General features: G+C 57.9%; 3 protein-coding genes across 8 annotated transcripts; 1 reads left to right on the plus strand and 2 right to left on the minus strand.

The window, feature by feature from the left end:
- Positions 1-53: 53 nt before the first annotated feature.
- On the minus strand, positions 54-6,145 carry ZNF740 (zinc finger protein 740). Of its 3 annotated transcripts, XM_085041366.1 has the most exons (8): positions 6,063-6,145; positions 5,167-5,364; positions 3,327-3,458; positions 2,232-2,318; positions 2,068-2,127; positions 1,811-1,925; positions 1,608-1,726; positions 54-1,512 (listed from the first exon to the last, which is right to left on the minus strand). In XM_085041366.1, the coding sequence occupies exons 2-8, from the start codon at positions 5,182-5,184 to the stop codon at positions 1,420-1,422; spliced, it is 624 nt and encodes a 207-aa protein (XP_084897492.1). In that variant the 5' UTR covers positions 5,185-5,364; positions 6,063-6,145; the 3' UTR covers positions 54-1,419. The 3 variants fall into 3 exon arrangements, 1 of the variants encoding a protein (XP_084897492.1); XR_014846391.1 differs by having other exon boundaries at positions 2,012-2,318; XR_014846392.1 differs by having other exon boundaries at positions 2,012-2,318; positions 5,053-5,364.
- A 674-nt stretch (positions 6,146-6,819) lies between these two features.
- CSAD (cysteine sulfinic acid decarboxylase) lies at positions 6,820-14,024 on the plus strand. 4 transcript variants are annotated; one of them, XM_085041361.1, is made up of 15 exons: positions 6,822-7,231; positions 7,533-7,777; positions 8,501-8,627; positions 9,194-9,284; positions 9,632-9,738; positions 9,847-9,962; positions 10,413-10,492; positions 10,569-10,623; positions 11,724-11,840; positions 11,914-11,978; positions 12,089-12,170; positions 12,257-12,456; positions 12,525-12,576; positions 13,134-13,223; positions 13,328-14,024. In XM_085041361.1, the coding sequence occupies exons 2-15, from the start codon at positions 7,634-7,636 to the stop codon at positions 13,499-13,501; spliced, it is 1,500 nt and encodes a 499-aa protein (XP_084897487.1). In that variant the 5' UTR covers positions 6,822-7,231; positions 7,533-7,633; the 3' UTR covers positions 13,502-14,024. The 4 variants fall into 4 exon arrangements, with proteins under 4 accessions (XP_084897488.1, XP_084897489.1, XP_084897487.1 ...); XM_085041360.1 differs by having other exon boundaries at positions 6,822-7,777; XM_085041362.1 differs by lacking the exon at positions 12,525-12,576 and having other exon boundaries at positions 6,820-7,777; positions 13,175-13,223.
- On the minus strand, positions 13,996-15,534 carry LOC146426001 (death domain-containing protein CRADD-like). The gene is made up of 2 exons (XM_085041365.1): positions 15,298-15,534; positions 13,996-14,716 (listed from the first exon to the last, which is right to left on the minus strand). The coding sequence occupies exon 2, from the start codon at positions 14,700-14,702 to the stop codon at positions 14,085-14,087; it is 618 nt and encodes a 205-aa protein (XP_084897491.1). The 5' UTR covers positions 14,703-14,716; positions 15,298-15,534; the 3' UTR covers positions 13,996-14,084.
- Positions 15,535-15,969: the final 435 nt, after the last annotated feature.

The raw sequence follows: 15,969 nt of genomic DNA on the forward strand, positions 1-15,969 counted from the left end.
CAGAAGTGGGTTCTGGGGCCCCCCTCACTCCCCCAAAGGACCCAAATTTGGGGTTAAAAAAAGCAAAACCCCGAATTTTTATTTAAATAAACCCTAAAGGATGGGGGAGGACACACAGTGGAGGGTACACTGGGAGGACACGGTGGAAGGGGGGGACACAAAATTTGGGAACCCTTAGAAAAAACTACAGTTTAAAAGTGACCCCCCCCCGCCCCCCTTGGGGCTGCACCCCACCCTCCCCCTCCCCATAGCAAAATAACTGTATTAAACCCTAAATCCCAACAAAAGACCCCAAAAATGAAGCTGGGGGGAGTGAGGGGGCTGCAACCCTCCCTATGTGTTTGGGGGCCCTGGAGCACCCCAAACCCCCCCCCCCAGAATTCCCCAACCCCCTCAGCACCCCAGCCCCTGCCAGAGCCCCCAAACTGTCCCACTGGGCCCCACAAATTTGGTGGGATAGGCTCAGCTGAATCAAAGTCCTTGAAGTGTCATTGGGGGGGGTCTCCAAAATTTGGGCACCCCCAAAACTCCTGCAGGCCCAGAAAGGAGGTTCAGGGCACAAAAATGGGGGGTGGGCAAATTCATCTCCCTTGCTCCTTGGAGCAGTCTGTGATGGGGGGATGGGGACACCCCCAAAATGGAGGGGGAGAACGGGGGTCCCTCCTGTGGTTTTTGGGGGGCTTATGGCTGCTCCTGCCCCCTCACCTCACCCCAGATACAGGGGTTTGCCTTTCCCTTGCAACAGGGTTTTCCAGGAAATTGGGGGCCCCTCACCTTCCCCTCCCCGAGTACAGACCCCCTGGCGTGGGGGGGCACAGGGAGCACCCCAAAACCATGCTGAAGTAGGAGAAACCCCCCAAAATCTGAAGGAATTCCAGAGGAAACAGGAAGTGCCGATGAGTGTCCCACAGGATGCGCCGCTCAAGGGAGGGCTCCCAAATTAATTTTTTTCCTATTTTCCAAAAAAACGAGGGGGAGGGGGTATGCCCCCCCCAAGCTGAAGCACCCCCCAAAATCTTCAGTTTTCCTCCTTTTCCCAAAGAAGAGAAGGATTGATGCCGCTATCACCGGCAGGACTCTCCTACCTGTGCACAGGTATCCCGGATCCACTGGGATTTCGGGCAGTTTGGGGGTTCCCAGTCTTTCCTGAGAGGGAGGAGGGGTGGATTCAGGGGCAAAATGATCGGGCAGGGCGGGGAGCACTTGAAGATTCCAGGAGGATTTTTGGGATCATTATCCAAGTTTTTAGGCCAGAGGGCAGGAACGATCCAAATTTTTTCACGCTGGCGATGCTTGGGCTTTTCCTCATCCTCAGAGCAGGGTGAGAAATCCAGGTGAGGCAGAGGATGGTGATGTGGGGGGTGCGGGAGGAAACACCCCCCTCCCTCACCCCCTGAACTTCCCGGTATTCCCAGATTTTCACAGCAGGAGCTGGGAGTCGGGAGGGGTCTTGGTCTGGCAGCCTTGGCACATGCGCTTGTGTCGGAGCAGGCGGTCTGTACGGGAGAAGCTCTGCGGGGAGAAGGGGGTTAGTTCTGGGGCGGGAGCAGCACTCTGAACTGCAGGGGTGCCCCGCGGCATTCCCATGGGAATTCCTTCGGGAATACCTGCATGCAGCGCTCGCACTGGTAGGGCTTCTCCCCGCTGTGCACCCGCTTGTGCCGCTCCAGGTGGTACTTCTGGATGAAGCGCATATCGCACATGTCACACTCGAATGGCTTCTCTCCTGCATTTCCGGGCGGGAATTAGCGCCAGGGAGAGCGGTGGGAATTAGCAGGGGGTGAAGTGTTAATTAACGAGGGGTCATTACCAGTGTGGATGAGGATGTGCCGTTTGAGGTGATAACTGCTCCGGAAGGCGCCGAAACAGTGGTCGCAGATGAAGTTCTTGAGCTGGAAGGAGCCGTTTTGCTCGATCACCACCATCTGAAACAGGGGGGATTTGGGGGTTCAGAGCCGGGGGGGCCCCCAGCAGCCCCCCAAATCCCCCCCCCCGGCCGTCCTGCGCCTGCCGGAGTTTGGGAGATTGTCTTCCTCCTCCTCCTCCTCGTGCGGCGCGGCGGCAAACCTGGGATCCTCGGCGGGAGGAGCTCGGGGGTCCCTCGGCGCCGGGAACCCGCTTGCGGCGCTGCCGGGGGGGCGAGGGGGTGTCAGCGGCCCCCACGATGGCCCCCGACCCCCCCCCCAAGCCCAAAATCGGGGGGGGACCCCCCGCTGGGGGAGGGGACCTGCCTTTTTCATGGACTTCTTGGGGTTGGAGGCCTCAGGAGCATCATCATCCTTGCGGGTGCGGGGCTTGTCAGGGTCCTGGCGGAGGGACTGGGGGGGCAGGAATTGGGGTGGGGTTTGGAAAGAGGGGATTGGCAGGCAAAAATTGGAAAAAAGGAGTTGGGAACAGAGGATTGGGGGGGTTTGGGAAGGGAGAAGGAATTGGGGGGGCATTTGGGGAGATTGGGGGAGCAGGAATTGGGATGGGGGGATAGGGGGGCAGGGATTGGGGGGATTGAGAAGGGGGCAGAGATTGGGGAACCAGGAATTGGGGGGGGGGGGTTGTGAAGGGGTGATTAGGGGGCAAGAATTGGGATGGGGAGATAGGGGAGGGTAACAGAGGCAGGAAATTGGGGAGGGGGGAGTTAAGGATGATCAGGGAATGGGGAGGTTGGCGGATAATGGAATTGAAGGGGAAACAATAGAATTAGAAGAGGAAAATCCAGGCAGGAAAAGACCAAATAAAGGAGGAAAAATCCAAATGAAGGAAGAAAAGTCCAATAAAAGAAGGAAAGGGCGGGTGAAGGAAGGAAAATCAAGTAAGGGCCAGAAACGGGAAATGAAAGGATAAAAAACCTCAATTAAAGCAGGAAACGGTCAAATGAAAAGTGGGAAAATCAAACTAAAGCAGGAAAACTAAAGGTGGAAAAAGCCAAATTAAAGCAGGAAAAAGTCAAATTAAGGGAGGAAAAAGCCAAATTAGAAACAGAAAAGGTCAAATAAAATACAGAAAAAGATTAATAAAAGGAGAAAAACTCAAATCCAAGGTGCAAAAATTCAAATTCGAGGAGGAAGATGCGAATTAAAGGTGAAAAATGCCAAATTTGAGACAGAATAGACCAAATTAAAGCAGGAAAAAAATAAAAGTTGGAGAACCCCATATTAAAGCAGGGAAAAACAAATTAAAGGTAGAAAAAGCACATTAAAGGCATAAACCTCCAAATTAAAGGTGGGAAAAGCTAAACTAAAGGCATAAACCTCCAGGTGAAAGCCCCCAGTGAAAGGTGGGATCCCCCAGTGGAAGGTGCCAGGCCCCAGCCGGGGGTTCCCACTCCATACCAGCAGGTCAGGGCTGGAGCCCCTTTCCCGGCTCCCATCCTGCTTCCCGCCGGATTTGGGCATCATCTTCTTGCTGGCGACGGTGGGGACGAGGCAGACGCCCGAGAGCCCCTCGCAGGCCAGGAGACTCGCCTGGAACAGGGACCCCCGGCATCAGCCCCACTGCCCGCCAGGAATCCCCAAATGCCTGGGGTGCACCTCGGAGTGGGGACTGGGGGAGGAGCCCCTGCTTTGGCGGGAAGTTTGGGAATAATCCTGGGAAAATTTTGGGATGATCTTGAGAGAAATTTGGGGCAATCCTGGGGATACTTTGGGATGATGTCAGGGGAAATTTGGGATAATCCTGCAGAAACTTTGGGATGATGTCAGGAGAAATCTGGGATAATCCTGAGGAAACTTTGGGATGCACTTGGGGGAAGTTTGAGTTAATCCTGGGGAAACTTTGGGATGATCTCAAGGGAAATTTGGAATAATCCTAGGGAAACTTTGGGATGATGTCAGGAGAAATCTGGGATAATCCCGGGGAAACTTTGGGATGATGTCAGGGGAAATTTGGGATAATCCTGGGGAAACTTTGCGATGATCCCAGTATAATTCTGGGAAGACTCTGAAGTGGAACGGAAGGGGTTGAACTCTCTTCTTCCAGCGCAATGAGGATTTAAGGTCAAATGTGAAAATTCAAGGGAATCACGCAGTAAATTTGGAATAATCCTGTGGAAAAGTGGGATAAACCCGGAGCAAAGTGAGAAGACCCCAAAACTGGGAATGGAGGAAGCTGAACCCCCCTTTCTGAGGCCTGTTGGGACCTAAGAGTTAATGGGAAATTAGGGGATAATCCCAGGAAAAAAAATGGGGAATTATGGGGGAAATTGGGGATAATTCCAGAATAATTTTGGGAAGAGCCCCAAAGAAGTAGGGGCTGAGCCCCTCATTTGAGGCCTGATAGGACCTAAAGGCTGATGGGAAATTTGGGGAATCCTGGAGAAAACTGGGATAATCAAAAGGAAAATTTAGGATAAACCTGAGAAAAATTCGGGAAAATACCAGGGAAAACTGGGATAATCCTGGAGTAACTCTGGGAACACCCTAAGGTGTGTTTGGGGTCTGAACCCCATTCTCCAGCCCAGTGAGGATCTAGTGAATAATGAGAAAATTCAAGATAATCCCGACTAAAATTTGGTTTATCCCAGGGAAAACTGGGATAATTCAGGACTAACTGGAAAAATCCCCAAAGTGGGGAGGGGAAGGTGAGGGGAGGCAAAGACACCCCTAAACCACCTACTGAACTGCCTTTATCGGTGCCCTAAGGCTACTGGGGAAATTTGGGAAATCATGGGGAAAATTGGGATAATCCTAGGAAAAAATTGGTATAATACTGTGGAAATGTTGTGATAATTCTGGAAATACTGGGAAGAACCCCAAGTGTGGAGGGGGGTCTTGAAGCTCCTTCTTTTGAGGCCTGACAGGGCCTCAGGGCTAAAAGGAAAACTCAGGATTTTCTGGGGAAAATCAGGATAATCTTCAGGAAAACAGGGATAATCCTGAGATATCTCCCAGGAGCAGGGAGGGGGAGGGGGAGGCACCCCCTCTCCCTGGCACAAGGGGAGGGAACCTCCAGCTCCAGCTCTCTCCCCTCTTTTCTCCCTTTTCCCGTTTTTTTTGGCCATTCTTCCCCCAAATTCCTGGGCCTGGGGGTGTCGGGATGCAGGGGGTGGGGGCTCATTACCTGAGCCATGCTGTGGGAGCCTTTGGCCTTACTTCTCGCCCAGGTAAAGCTCGTTTGGGGTAAGAAAAGGTGGGATCAGTAAATTTTTATGGATTTTTGGGCGGGCTCCAGTACCCGCCACGGTGCCGCCATTCCTTCTCCTCCTCCTCCTTCTCCTTCTCCTTCTCCTTCTCCTCCTCTTCCTCCTCCCGGGGGGGCCACTGGGGCAGGAAGGGGGGGGACACGGGCCGGGCCCCCCCCCCAAAGCCGGGACCCCCCAAGCTGGGCGGGCGCTGGATATGTGGGGATGGAGCCGAATCCAGGGGGATTCACCTGGGTGGAAACACAGGGAAAAGGGGGAGGTCAAAGCGGGGCCCAAAGGGAAGGACCTCGGGGTGCGGAAAGGGACATCCCCGGGGCTAATTTGGCGGGGGATGTCCCAGGACAGGATGACACTGGGGGAGAATTCTTGGAATAGGGGGTGTCCCTGGGGAAGGGGGGAAAAAGGGGATCCCGGGGATAGCTCTGGAGAGGGGCAGTCCCAGGGCACAGGGAGGTGAGGGTGGGGACGATTCCGGGGGCAGTCTGTACCCTGCGGGGTGACACAGGGGGTCACGGGGAGGGCACAGAGGGATCACGAAGGCGAGGGGTCTCAGGGGGGTCACAGCCGGGGGTGACCGGAGAGGGATCGCAGTGGGGGAGTCTCGGGGAAGGCATAGGGAGTTGGTCGCACCAGGGGATCCCAGGGAAGGCAGGGGATGGTCACCGGAGGTTCCCAGCGGGGGTGTCCCGGGGAGGGGTCACAACGGGGGGAGGGTCACGCCCGAAGGGGCCACGCACCGGGAATGGGGGCCGCCCTTCTCGTTAGGGACCTCCCTCCAATCCCTCCCCACCCCCCTCCAACCCCCAAGCCCGTTCCCTTCCCCCCATCCCCGGTGAGAACGGCCCCCCGGTGCCGGGCGGGGTCTGAGTGATCCCGGGGGTGCCGGGGGGTGCCGCGGGGGCTCTCGTGGGGCGGAGTCGGTCCGTACCTGCCGCGGCCCCTCTGCGCTCCGACCGCCCGAGCCCGGCGCCGCCGCCCCCCCCGCCGCCGCCGCCACCCGGAACCGGAAACACCCGCCCCCGCCGCCGCTTCCGGGGGCGCGGGGGGCCGGGCGGAAGTGCAGGGCGCCTTGCGCGTGCGCACAGTGCCGGCGTGACGCCCGGCACTGCGCCGCCATCGTGAGTGAGGGCAGTTGCCGTGGCAACGGCGCGGCCCGGACCCCTCCGAGAGCCCCGGCCCTCTCTGATCCCCCCAGGAGTGGGACCCACCCGTCGATCCCCCGACTCGCCGACCGCGGCCTGACCCTTCCCCCGACCACCCCGACACTCTCCCACCCCACAATCCTCCTCGGACGCTTTCCCCCGCTGCCCTCACTCGCGACCCCCCCTTGGGGACCCCCCCCTCACTCTGACCCCCCACTTTGGGGTCCGCCTCGTGATCACCTTTGCGGGCAGGCCGCCCTCTTTCCTCTGGCCGCCTCTCCCCTCCCCCCAACCTCGCCGGGGCAAGTACTGCCCCTCCCCGTAGCGGCGGGGAATCGAGGGGGATACTGGAAATGGGGCATTGGCACTTGTGGGGGAACACTGGGAATGAGGGGCACTGGGAATGGTTGTGGGGACAATGGGGACAAGGAGGACACCAAACACTGGGGGGGGCACACTGGGAATAATGGGAGGACACTAGGGACAGGTGGGAGGGTACACCAGGGATGGGGGGAACACACTGGGTACGGAGGGACAATGGGAATAAGTCTGGGGACACTGGGAATGGGTGGGGGACACACTGAGAATGTATTGTGGGGACAGTGGGAATGGAGGGACACGCGAGGTCATCATTCTTCCCATGGATCCGAGGACACAGTTCTGACCCTGCCCCATGCCCCCTGTCCCCAGGACACCCGCCGGTACCCTTCCTGAGTCCTGGACTTTGCTCCTTGCCCCTTGGCGACGTGGCCAAAGGAAAATTCCATCCTGGGGAGGAGAGAGAGAGGAGTGGGGAGAGTCTGATCCCAGAAGAGCCTGATCTGGGAGCCCCTGATCCGGGAGAGCCTGATCCCTGGAAAAGCTTTTCTTGGGAGCACCTAATTCTGGGATCACCTGGTCCCAGGATCACCTCATCCCAGGAGAACCTGATCCCGGAAAATTCCAGTTGGCAGAGGTGAGAGGAGCTGGGAGCACCTGAATCCAGAGAGCCTGATCCCCAGAGAAGCTCATCGTGGGAACACCTAATTTTGCGATCATCTTGTCCAAGAATCACCTCATTCCAGAAGAACGTAATTCTGGGATCACCTTATCCCAGGAGAATTTCATCCTGGGAGAACCCTATCCTGGGAGCACCTCATTCCAGGGAGAAGCTTGTCCTGGGATCACCTCACCAGGGAGCACCTCATTCTGGGAGCACCTCATTCTGGGATCACCTTATCCCAGGAGAACTTTGCCCTGAGATCACTTTATTCCAGGGTTACCTCCTTCCAGGAGAAGCTCATCCCATCACCCTCTGCCAATCCCAGGCCCGGAGTCCCTCCCGGTGCATTTTGGGGACCTCCCGTGTTCTCCTGCCATGGCTGAGCCCTCTGGGATTGGGGACAGCATCCCATTGGATGATCCCGGCCTGGACAACATCGCCGGGGAGGAATTCCTGCAGGAAGTGCTCCAGATCCTGCTGGAGGAGGGTGTGCGGAAGGGCACGGACGTGACACAGAAGGTTAGGATACTGGAGCCCCCGGGAGGGTGGGGGTTACCAATCCAACCCCATCCCATTCCCAGTTTCACTCCCAATCCCAATCCCAGTCCCAGTTCCATTCTCAATCCCAATCCTATTCCTGTCCCCACAGGTGTGTGACTGGAAGGAGCCCTCTGGGAGGCAGTGGGGTCCCCCAATCCCCAATCCCAGTCATTCCCTGTCCCGGTCCCAATCCCAATCGAATTCTCATTCCCAGTCATTCCCAATCCTACTCCCAGTTATTTCCATGTGTGTGACTGGAAGCAGACATGGAAAGGGGTGGACGTCACAATACTGCTTCCTTCCCAGCCCCATTCCCCTTCTGGATCCCAGTTCTAGTCCCATTCTGAATCCCAGTTCCAGTCCCATTCCCAATCCAATTCCCAATCTTATACTTGGAACAGGATTGGGAGTGGAACTGGGACTGGGAATAAGTCCCAATTGCAGTCCCATCCCCATTTCCAGTCTCATTCTCAATCTCGTTTCCATTTGCAGTCCCATTTTCAATCCCATTTCAAGCCCCATTCTCATTCCCATTCGCATTCCCATTCCTGGTTCTGTTCCCAGTCCCAGTTCCAGTCCCATTCCCATTCTGGTTCCCAATTCTGTTCCCAGTCCCATTCTCAGCCTCATTCCCAGCCCATTCCCACTGTGGTTTCCAGTCCCGTTCCTAGTCCCTCCCAGTCATTCCCAGCGCATTCCCAGGTGTGCGACTGGAAGGAGCCGCTGGAGCTGCGGGAGCTCATGGATCTGGAGCTGCGGAGCGATGGGGAGGGGCGGGAGCGCCTCCTGCAGCGTTGCCGGGACGTGCTGCGCCTCAGCGTCCGCACTGGTGCGCTCCCAGTACACAGGAGTACAGCCCCAGTGCCTCCCAGTGTGGCCCTCCACAAACTTCCAGTTTGGCACGGCACCTCCCACTTCAGCCCCAGCGGTTCCCAGTTCGGCCCCAGTGATTCCCCGTGTGGCCCCTGGTGCCTCCCAGTGTCAAACACTGGGATCCTCTCCATGTCACCCTCCATGTCCCCCCTGACCTTTCCATGTCTCCCCTGACCCCTCTGTGTCCCCCCATTCCCCCCCGCATCCACTCCTTGACCCCCTGTGTCCTCCCTGATCCCCCCATGTCCCCCCTGCCCCCAACGTTCCCATTTCCTCCCACCCTTCCATTCCGCTCTCTATGTCCACTCCCGTGTCCCCCAGTTTCCTCATGAGCCTGCCATGTCCCCTCTGAGCCACCCAGGTCCTTCCCTTACCTTCCCATGTCCCACCCCCCGTGTGCCATCCCCAATCCTCTCATGTTCACCCCCATTTCCCCCTATCCCCCCAACTCCCTCCCATATCCCCCCGTGTCTGCCCAATGTCCTCCCCTGACCACCCCATGTCGCCCCTGTTTCTCTCCAGGTCACCCCCGATTCTTCAACCAGCTTTTCTCGGGGCTGGACCACCACGCCCTGGCCGGGCGGTTCCTTACCGAGACTCTCAACACGAGCCCGTGAGCCCCTGACACACCCCCAAACGGGGGCTGGGGGGTGGGGGGGACCCCCCAAAAACCTGCCGTGACCCCCCACAGATCCACCTGCGAGGAGCCCCTGGTGCTGGTGCTGGTGGAGTGGGAGGTGCTGGGTGGAGGATTTTGGGCTACTGAGGTTTGGAGGGAGGGAGGAGCCTGAAGAAGGGAGGATCCCCCAAAACCTTCTCTGACTCTCCCAATCCAACCCCCAGTGCTGGTGCTGGTGGAGGAGGCAGTGCTGGAAGAGGGTTTTGGGTCCCGAGTGGAGGGTTTTGGGGTGCTGAGGCTGCGGGGAGGGGGACTCTCCAACTCCTGTTGGGCCCCTGCAGATACACGTATGAGGTGGCCCCGGTGCTGGTGCTGATGGAGGAGGAGGTCCTGGCCAAGCTCCGAGAGCTCGTGGGGTGGAGCGGCGGTGATGGGATCTTTGCTCCCGGTACTCTGGTCCCTTCCTGGGATTGTCCTTGTCCCCCCCGCCCCCCTGGCAGCCTGTCCATGGTGCCCCGGAGGTGACACAGGGGTCCCTGTCCCCCGGTTTTGGCAGGGGGCTCTATGTCCAACATGTTGGCCATGAACGTGGCACGATTTTGGCGCTTCCCGGAGAGCCGGAGCAGAGGCAACTGGGACCTTCCTCGCCTGGCCCTGTTTGCATCCCAGGAGGTTGGAGTGGGGGGCTCGGGGTCACCCCAAAACCTGATCCTCAGGGTCATCCCAATTTGGATCCATGAGGTCACCCCAAATGTGGTCCCGGCGTCATTCCAAACCTGATCCTGGGGTCACCCCAAAACCTAATCCTGAGGTCAGCCCAAAACCTGATCCCTGGGGTCATCCCAAATGTGGTCCCTGGGGTGACTCCAAATCTGATTCTTGGGATCGCCACAAAACCTGATCCGCAGGGTCACCTGGATCATCCCAAAACTTGATCCTGATGTCACCCCAAAATCTGATCCTGGAGGTCACCCCAAAACCTGGCCCATTGGATCACCCCGAATCTGGTCCCTGGGGTCAGCTCAAAATCTGATCTATGGGGTCACCCCAAGTCTGGACCTTGAGGTTACCCCAAATCTGGCCACGGGGTTCCCCCAGTCCTGATCCTGTTTTCCTGGCCAGAGCCATTATTCCATCCAAAAAGGAGCTGCTTTCCTGGGAATTGGCACAGACAATGTTCACCTGGTGCAGACAGATGAAAGGTGGGTGCTGGGGAGTCCTGGGGGCCGCCGGGTCAGGGGGTCCCTCCATGTCCCCATCACTGTCCCTGCCCCTCAGGGGGAAGATGATCCCAGAGGAGCTGGAGAAGGAGATCCAGAGGGTGAAAGCCGAGGTGGGAGGCTGCAACCCCCATGTCCCCAAAGCCCCCCCAAACTCCCCAATGCCTCCCCAATTTCCCCAGTGGCCTCCCCAGTGTTCCCAAGGGTCCCCCAAAGTCCATGCGTACCCCGCTAAGTCTCCAAAGCCTCCCCAATATTCCCTAAGCCCTTCCTGTGTCCCCAAAGCACCCCTATGTCCCCCCACATCTCCTTAAATATGCCAAATCTCCCTAATGTCCCCCCAAAAAAACCCAGTCTCCTCCAATGCCCCCTCAACATCCCTTCAATGTCCCCCCAATGCACCCAATATTCCCAGTCCTCCCCAGGCATCCTGTCCCCCCTCAAAGTCCCATCTGCCCCAAAGTCCTCTGATCCCCATTTCCTGCACAAACAATGTCTCCCTGTACCCTCCAACCCCCCAACCTACCCCTGAGCCTCCTCAAAGTCCCTCCAAATGCTCCCCCAGGCTCAGAGCCCTTTCGTTGTGCCACCATCCTGGCCATTTTTGACCCCTTTTGCCACCCCATCTCCTATCTCCCAAATCCCCCTCAAGCCTTCCTAGATCACCCCAAACCCCTCCAGATCTCCATATTCCACCCCCCTCCCCAAGGCTTCCCCAAATGCTCCCCCAGGGCTCAGAGTCCCTTTGTCTGTGCCACCATCCTGGGAACCTTTGACCCTCTGTGTACCCCTGTCCCCTATGCCCCAAATCCCCTTCAAGCCCCCACAGGTCCCCCCCAAACCCCCTCAGTTTCTCTGCAAATTCTCCTCAAACCCCCCAGGTTCCCCCCTAACTCCCCCCAAATCTTCCCCAAATGCCCCCCCAGGACACGGAGCCCCTTCTTTGTTTGTGCCACTGTCCTTTGACCCCGTGTCCCCTTGTCCTCTATCCCTCAATCCCCCTCAAACTCCTAGATTTCCTCCTAACCCCCAAACCTCTCCAACCCTCCAACCCGCCCCCATGCCCCCAAATGCCCCCTCGGGACATGGAGCCCCTTCTTTGTCTGTGCCACCGTCCTGGTCACTTCAACTCCCTGTGCCCCCAATGCCCTCTACCCCCATCCATGCCCCAGCACCCCCAAGTCCCTCCAGACACCTCCCTAATGCCCCCCAGGGCTCAGAGCCTCTCTTTGTGTGTGCCACGAGCGGCACCACCGTCCTGGGCGCCTTTGACCCGCTGGATGCCATCGCCGACGTCTGTGCCCACCACGGGCTGTGGCTGCATGTGGATGTGAGTTGGGGGGTCCCCGGTTTGGCGGGGGTCAGGGGTGCCCCTGTGAGCGCTGATCCCCCTTTCCCTGCAGGCAGCCTGGGGGGGCAGCGCCCTCCTGTCCCCCAAACTCCGTCACCTCCTCGCCGGCATCCACAGGTGTGTCCCTCCCCCTGCCTCTAGCAGGCTCCCATGCCTCTCCTCCTGAGTTCTTGGGGATCCCCTTTTCCCCACGGGGCCCCCCAAACCCCGCTGTTTCCCCCTGCCAGAGCCAACTCGGTGACCTGGAACCCCCACAAGCTGTTGATGGTGGGGTTGCAGTGCTCGGTGTTCCTGCTCCGTGACACCACCGTAGGTGCCCCCCATCCTGACTTCCTGCCTCTGGGATGCCTCCCTGGGTCCCCTCGTTAATTTTGGGGTGTTCCACTTCCCCCCAGGGGCTCCTGCAGCGCTGCCATGGCGTGGGGGCCACGTACCTGTTCCAGCAGGACAAGTTCTACGACGTGTCCCTGGATACAGGGGACAAGAGCCCCCAGTGTGGCCGCCGTGCTGACGGCCTCAAGCTCTGGATCCTCTGGAAAGCCGTGGGATCCCAGGGGCTGGGATGGCGTGTGGAACGGGCGTTCGCTGCCACTCGGTGAGCCCTGGGATAGGGGAGACCCCCCACCCTCCCAAACTGGGCTTCACCCTTTTGTTCCTCCCCAGGTATCTGTTGGAGCAAGTGAAGAGGAGGGAGGGATTCCAGCTTGTAATGGAGGTAGGGATGGTGCTGGAATGTGGGATGGGGGATGTGGACTCCTAAAAGTCCTGGAGGTTGGAATGCCACAGGTTTGATTCATCCTGGAGGTTTAAATCCCAGGGGATTAATCCCAGAGGTTTCAATCCCCAAGATTAAATACTGGGATTTTCAGTCCCAGAGGTTGAAATCTCAGAGGTTTAAATTGTCCCAGAAGTTTAAATCTTGGAGGTTTATATCCCAGAGACTGAAATCCTGGAGACTGGAATTCCAAATATTTAAATCATCCTCGAGGCTGAAATCATTCTCCAGAGGTTTGAATCCCTGAGGATTAACCCTAGAGGTTGAAACCCTGGAGATTTAAATCCTGGAATTGAAACCCCAGAGACTGGAATAATCCAGGAGTTTTAAATCATCCTGGAATTTTCCATTTTGGAGGTTTAAATCCCAGAGGATTAAAGCCTGCAGTTTTCAATCCCAGACAATTAAATACAGAAGACTGAATTCCTGGAGGTCTGAATCCCCATCAGATTCTGGGAATTGGGTGCATGGCCATGATCTCCTTCCTCTTCCTGCAGCCAGAATTCCTCAACCTCTGTTTCTGGTTCATCCCACCCAGCCTGAGGGGCCAGGAGAGCTCCCCAGAATTCTGGGACAAACTGGGAAAGGTAAGCCCAGAATTCTAAATTCCCCCCCGCAATCGCCCCCCAAAACCCAAAAAATTCCCCAGAAAATATAAACAAAATCCTCCCGAAATGGCATTTGTCCCCAGGTAGCTCCAGCCATCAAGGAGCGGATGATCCGGAGGGGCTCCATGATGGTGGGATACCAACCCCACGGATCCCGGGTCAACTTCTTCCGGCAGATTGTTGCCAATCCTGCTGTCACCCGCCAGGACCTGGACTTCTTCCTGGATGAGATCCAGGAATTGGGATGGGATCTGTGAGCACACCCAAAAACCCCTGAGAAAGACCCCAAAACCTGCCCCCCATCCCTAAGGAGGAGGAGCAGAGCCTTGATTTCCTCCCCACATCCCAAAATTGGGAATGACCCCAAAATTCTACACTTATGAAATAAAACAGCTATTAATGGTCCTGATCTGATAATGATTTGATATAACCCCACCCCCCAAAATGGGGTTTGGGGGTGTAGGGGGTCCCTCAATCCCCCTGGAAGCTGCAGAGGAGGTTGTGGATTCTGGGATCAGGATGTAGTGGCCTCGTGACTCTCCTGACATTTCCATGACTTCTCGAAGCTCCAGAGGTTGGAATTTGGATGGAAACGGATCTGTGAGCACCCAAGAAACTCTTGGGAGGGTACCCCAAAACTCACTCCCCCATCCCTGAGGAAGAGGAGCAGAGCTTTGACTTCCCTCTGGAATCTTTAAATCAGGAATAAAGATGGGAATTCTTGGCGCTTGATCCCAAAATGCCACACTCATGGAATAAAACAGCATTTAATGGTCCAAATTGTATATCAGTTTGATATCACACCCCCCTGCTCCCCCTGCAATGGGGCTTGGGGGTCTCTCAATCCCCCTGGAGGCTCTGGAGGAAATCAAGGATTCCAGGATCAAGCCGGGCAGGCTCGAGGCAGGATCGGAGCCGGGACACTGTGGCCTCCTGTCGCTCCCGCCGCCACCAGTCTCGCAGCATCTCGAAATTCCACAGGATGGGATTGCCGGGATTTTCCTCTTGGATTTGCTCTAGCCGGCTCCGCTCCAACCCTAGATGCAGAATTCCCACTTCCTGCCACTCTTTTCCCAATCTTTGGGCAACTTGCATCAAATCCTTCTCTGTCAAGCGCCGGGAATTCACGGGTGGAGCTGGAATCCCACCAGGACGACATCCTGGAGTGGGGTCCCTCCTGGGCTCCCAGGGAGTTTCCTCTGCGATTTGCTCTTCCAGGGGCAGCTGGAAGCGCTGAATGAGGTCGAGGCGGCCGAGCTGCTGCAGGATCCCAGCGGTCACACGCAGGGAATTCCCTGGGAAGCGCTGGAGGAGGATCCGGCACAACTCGGGACGCGATGCCGGGAGCAGAAGCCCGGCAGGAATTTGCCCTTCCAGCAGAAACTTCAGGCTCTGGAATTGCTCCTCCGGGAGTGCCTGATGCACCTCCAGCAGGGTCGCCCGCTCATCCCTCGCCATCGGGGCAGAAGATCCTGCAGGGAAAAGGGGTCACTCCTGGGACACAAAGGTTGAGAGAGGGGTCACCATGCGCCCCAAAAACTGGGAGAAAAACGGGGCCACTCCTGCGCCCCAAAATTTCGGGGTGAGGGTGGAAAGGGTTACCCTGTGTTCCACAACTAGGGGGTAGATATGGGTCACCGCCCACCCCGAGTGCCTTCCTGGTGCCCCTAGGGCCCCCACCCTGCCCCGAGGCTGAGCCCTCTCAGTGTCCCCCGAGAGCACCTCACCCTCCCCTGGGCCTAAGAATCCCGAGTGTCTCTCCAGTGCCACTCCCTACCCTGAGGCTGGGTCCGCCCAGTGCCCCCCCCCCCCATCCTTCCCTGGGCTTGGGACAACCAATGTCACCCCAGTACCCACACTCTGTCCTGCCTCCCCTCGATGTCCCTTCCGATGTCCCCGCCGTGTGGCTAGTGCCCTTTGTTCCGGTCGCCACGATCTCGCGGTGCCCCCGCGGCTACCTCATCCCGACCTGCCCCCGGTGCCCCCCTGGCCCGGATCCCCACCGTTCTCTCCCCAAACCCCCCGTTTTCACCCCGACCCCCCGCGCTCTCACCGCGCTCCGCTCCCGCGCACGGCGGTTCCGTGTTGGGGGGCGCGGGCAAAGCTCGGGCAGAGGGCGTGTTCGCCGCTCCCGCCACAACGGCTACCGTGGCAACGGGGGCGTGGTTTGATTTAATGAGGAGGGGCGTGGCTCCGCCGAAGGGGCGCGGCCCGGGGCTGGCCGGAGCGGGGCCGAGTGTTGTTCGGGAGCGGCTCGGAAGTGCGGGGAGTGAGTATTGGCGCCACTGCCCAGCGCTGAGAGCCCCAAGTTCCCCAGTATCCCCCAATAATCCTCGATCCCCCCCAATCCTTCAGTCACTCCAGGACTGCCAGTGCCCCCAGTCTCTCAGTCCCCCCAGTAATCCCCAATCTCGGAATTCCCCAGTATCCCCCAGTTCCCCAGTCCCCCCCATCAACCCCAAATCCCCTGGTATCCCCGGTGTCCCCAGTGTCTCCCAGTCCCCCGAGTCCTCCCGATCCTCCAGTCCCACCATTCCCTCAGTTCTCCTCAGTAGCCCCTAGTCCCTGCAATCTCTCATTCCCTCCAGGATCCCCCAGTACCCCCCAGTCCTCCAGCATCCTCCAGTACCCCTGACCCCCTAGTATCCCCCCAATTCCCCAGTTTCCCCAGTCCCCCCATTTCGCCAGTACCCCCAATATTCACCAATCCCCTCAGTAACCCCCA

Source organism: Lichenostomus cassidix, chromosome 29, assembly GCF_008360975.1.
Source record: "Lichenostomus cassidix isolate B80296 chromosome 29, HeHo_3.0, whole genome shotgun sequence".
Classification (NCBI taxonomy): Eukaryota; Metazoa; Chordata; class Aves; order Passeriformes; family Meliphagidae; genus Lichenostomus; species Lichenostomus cassidix.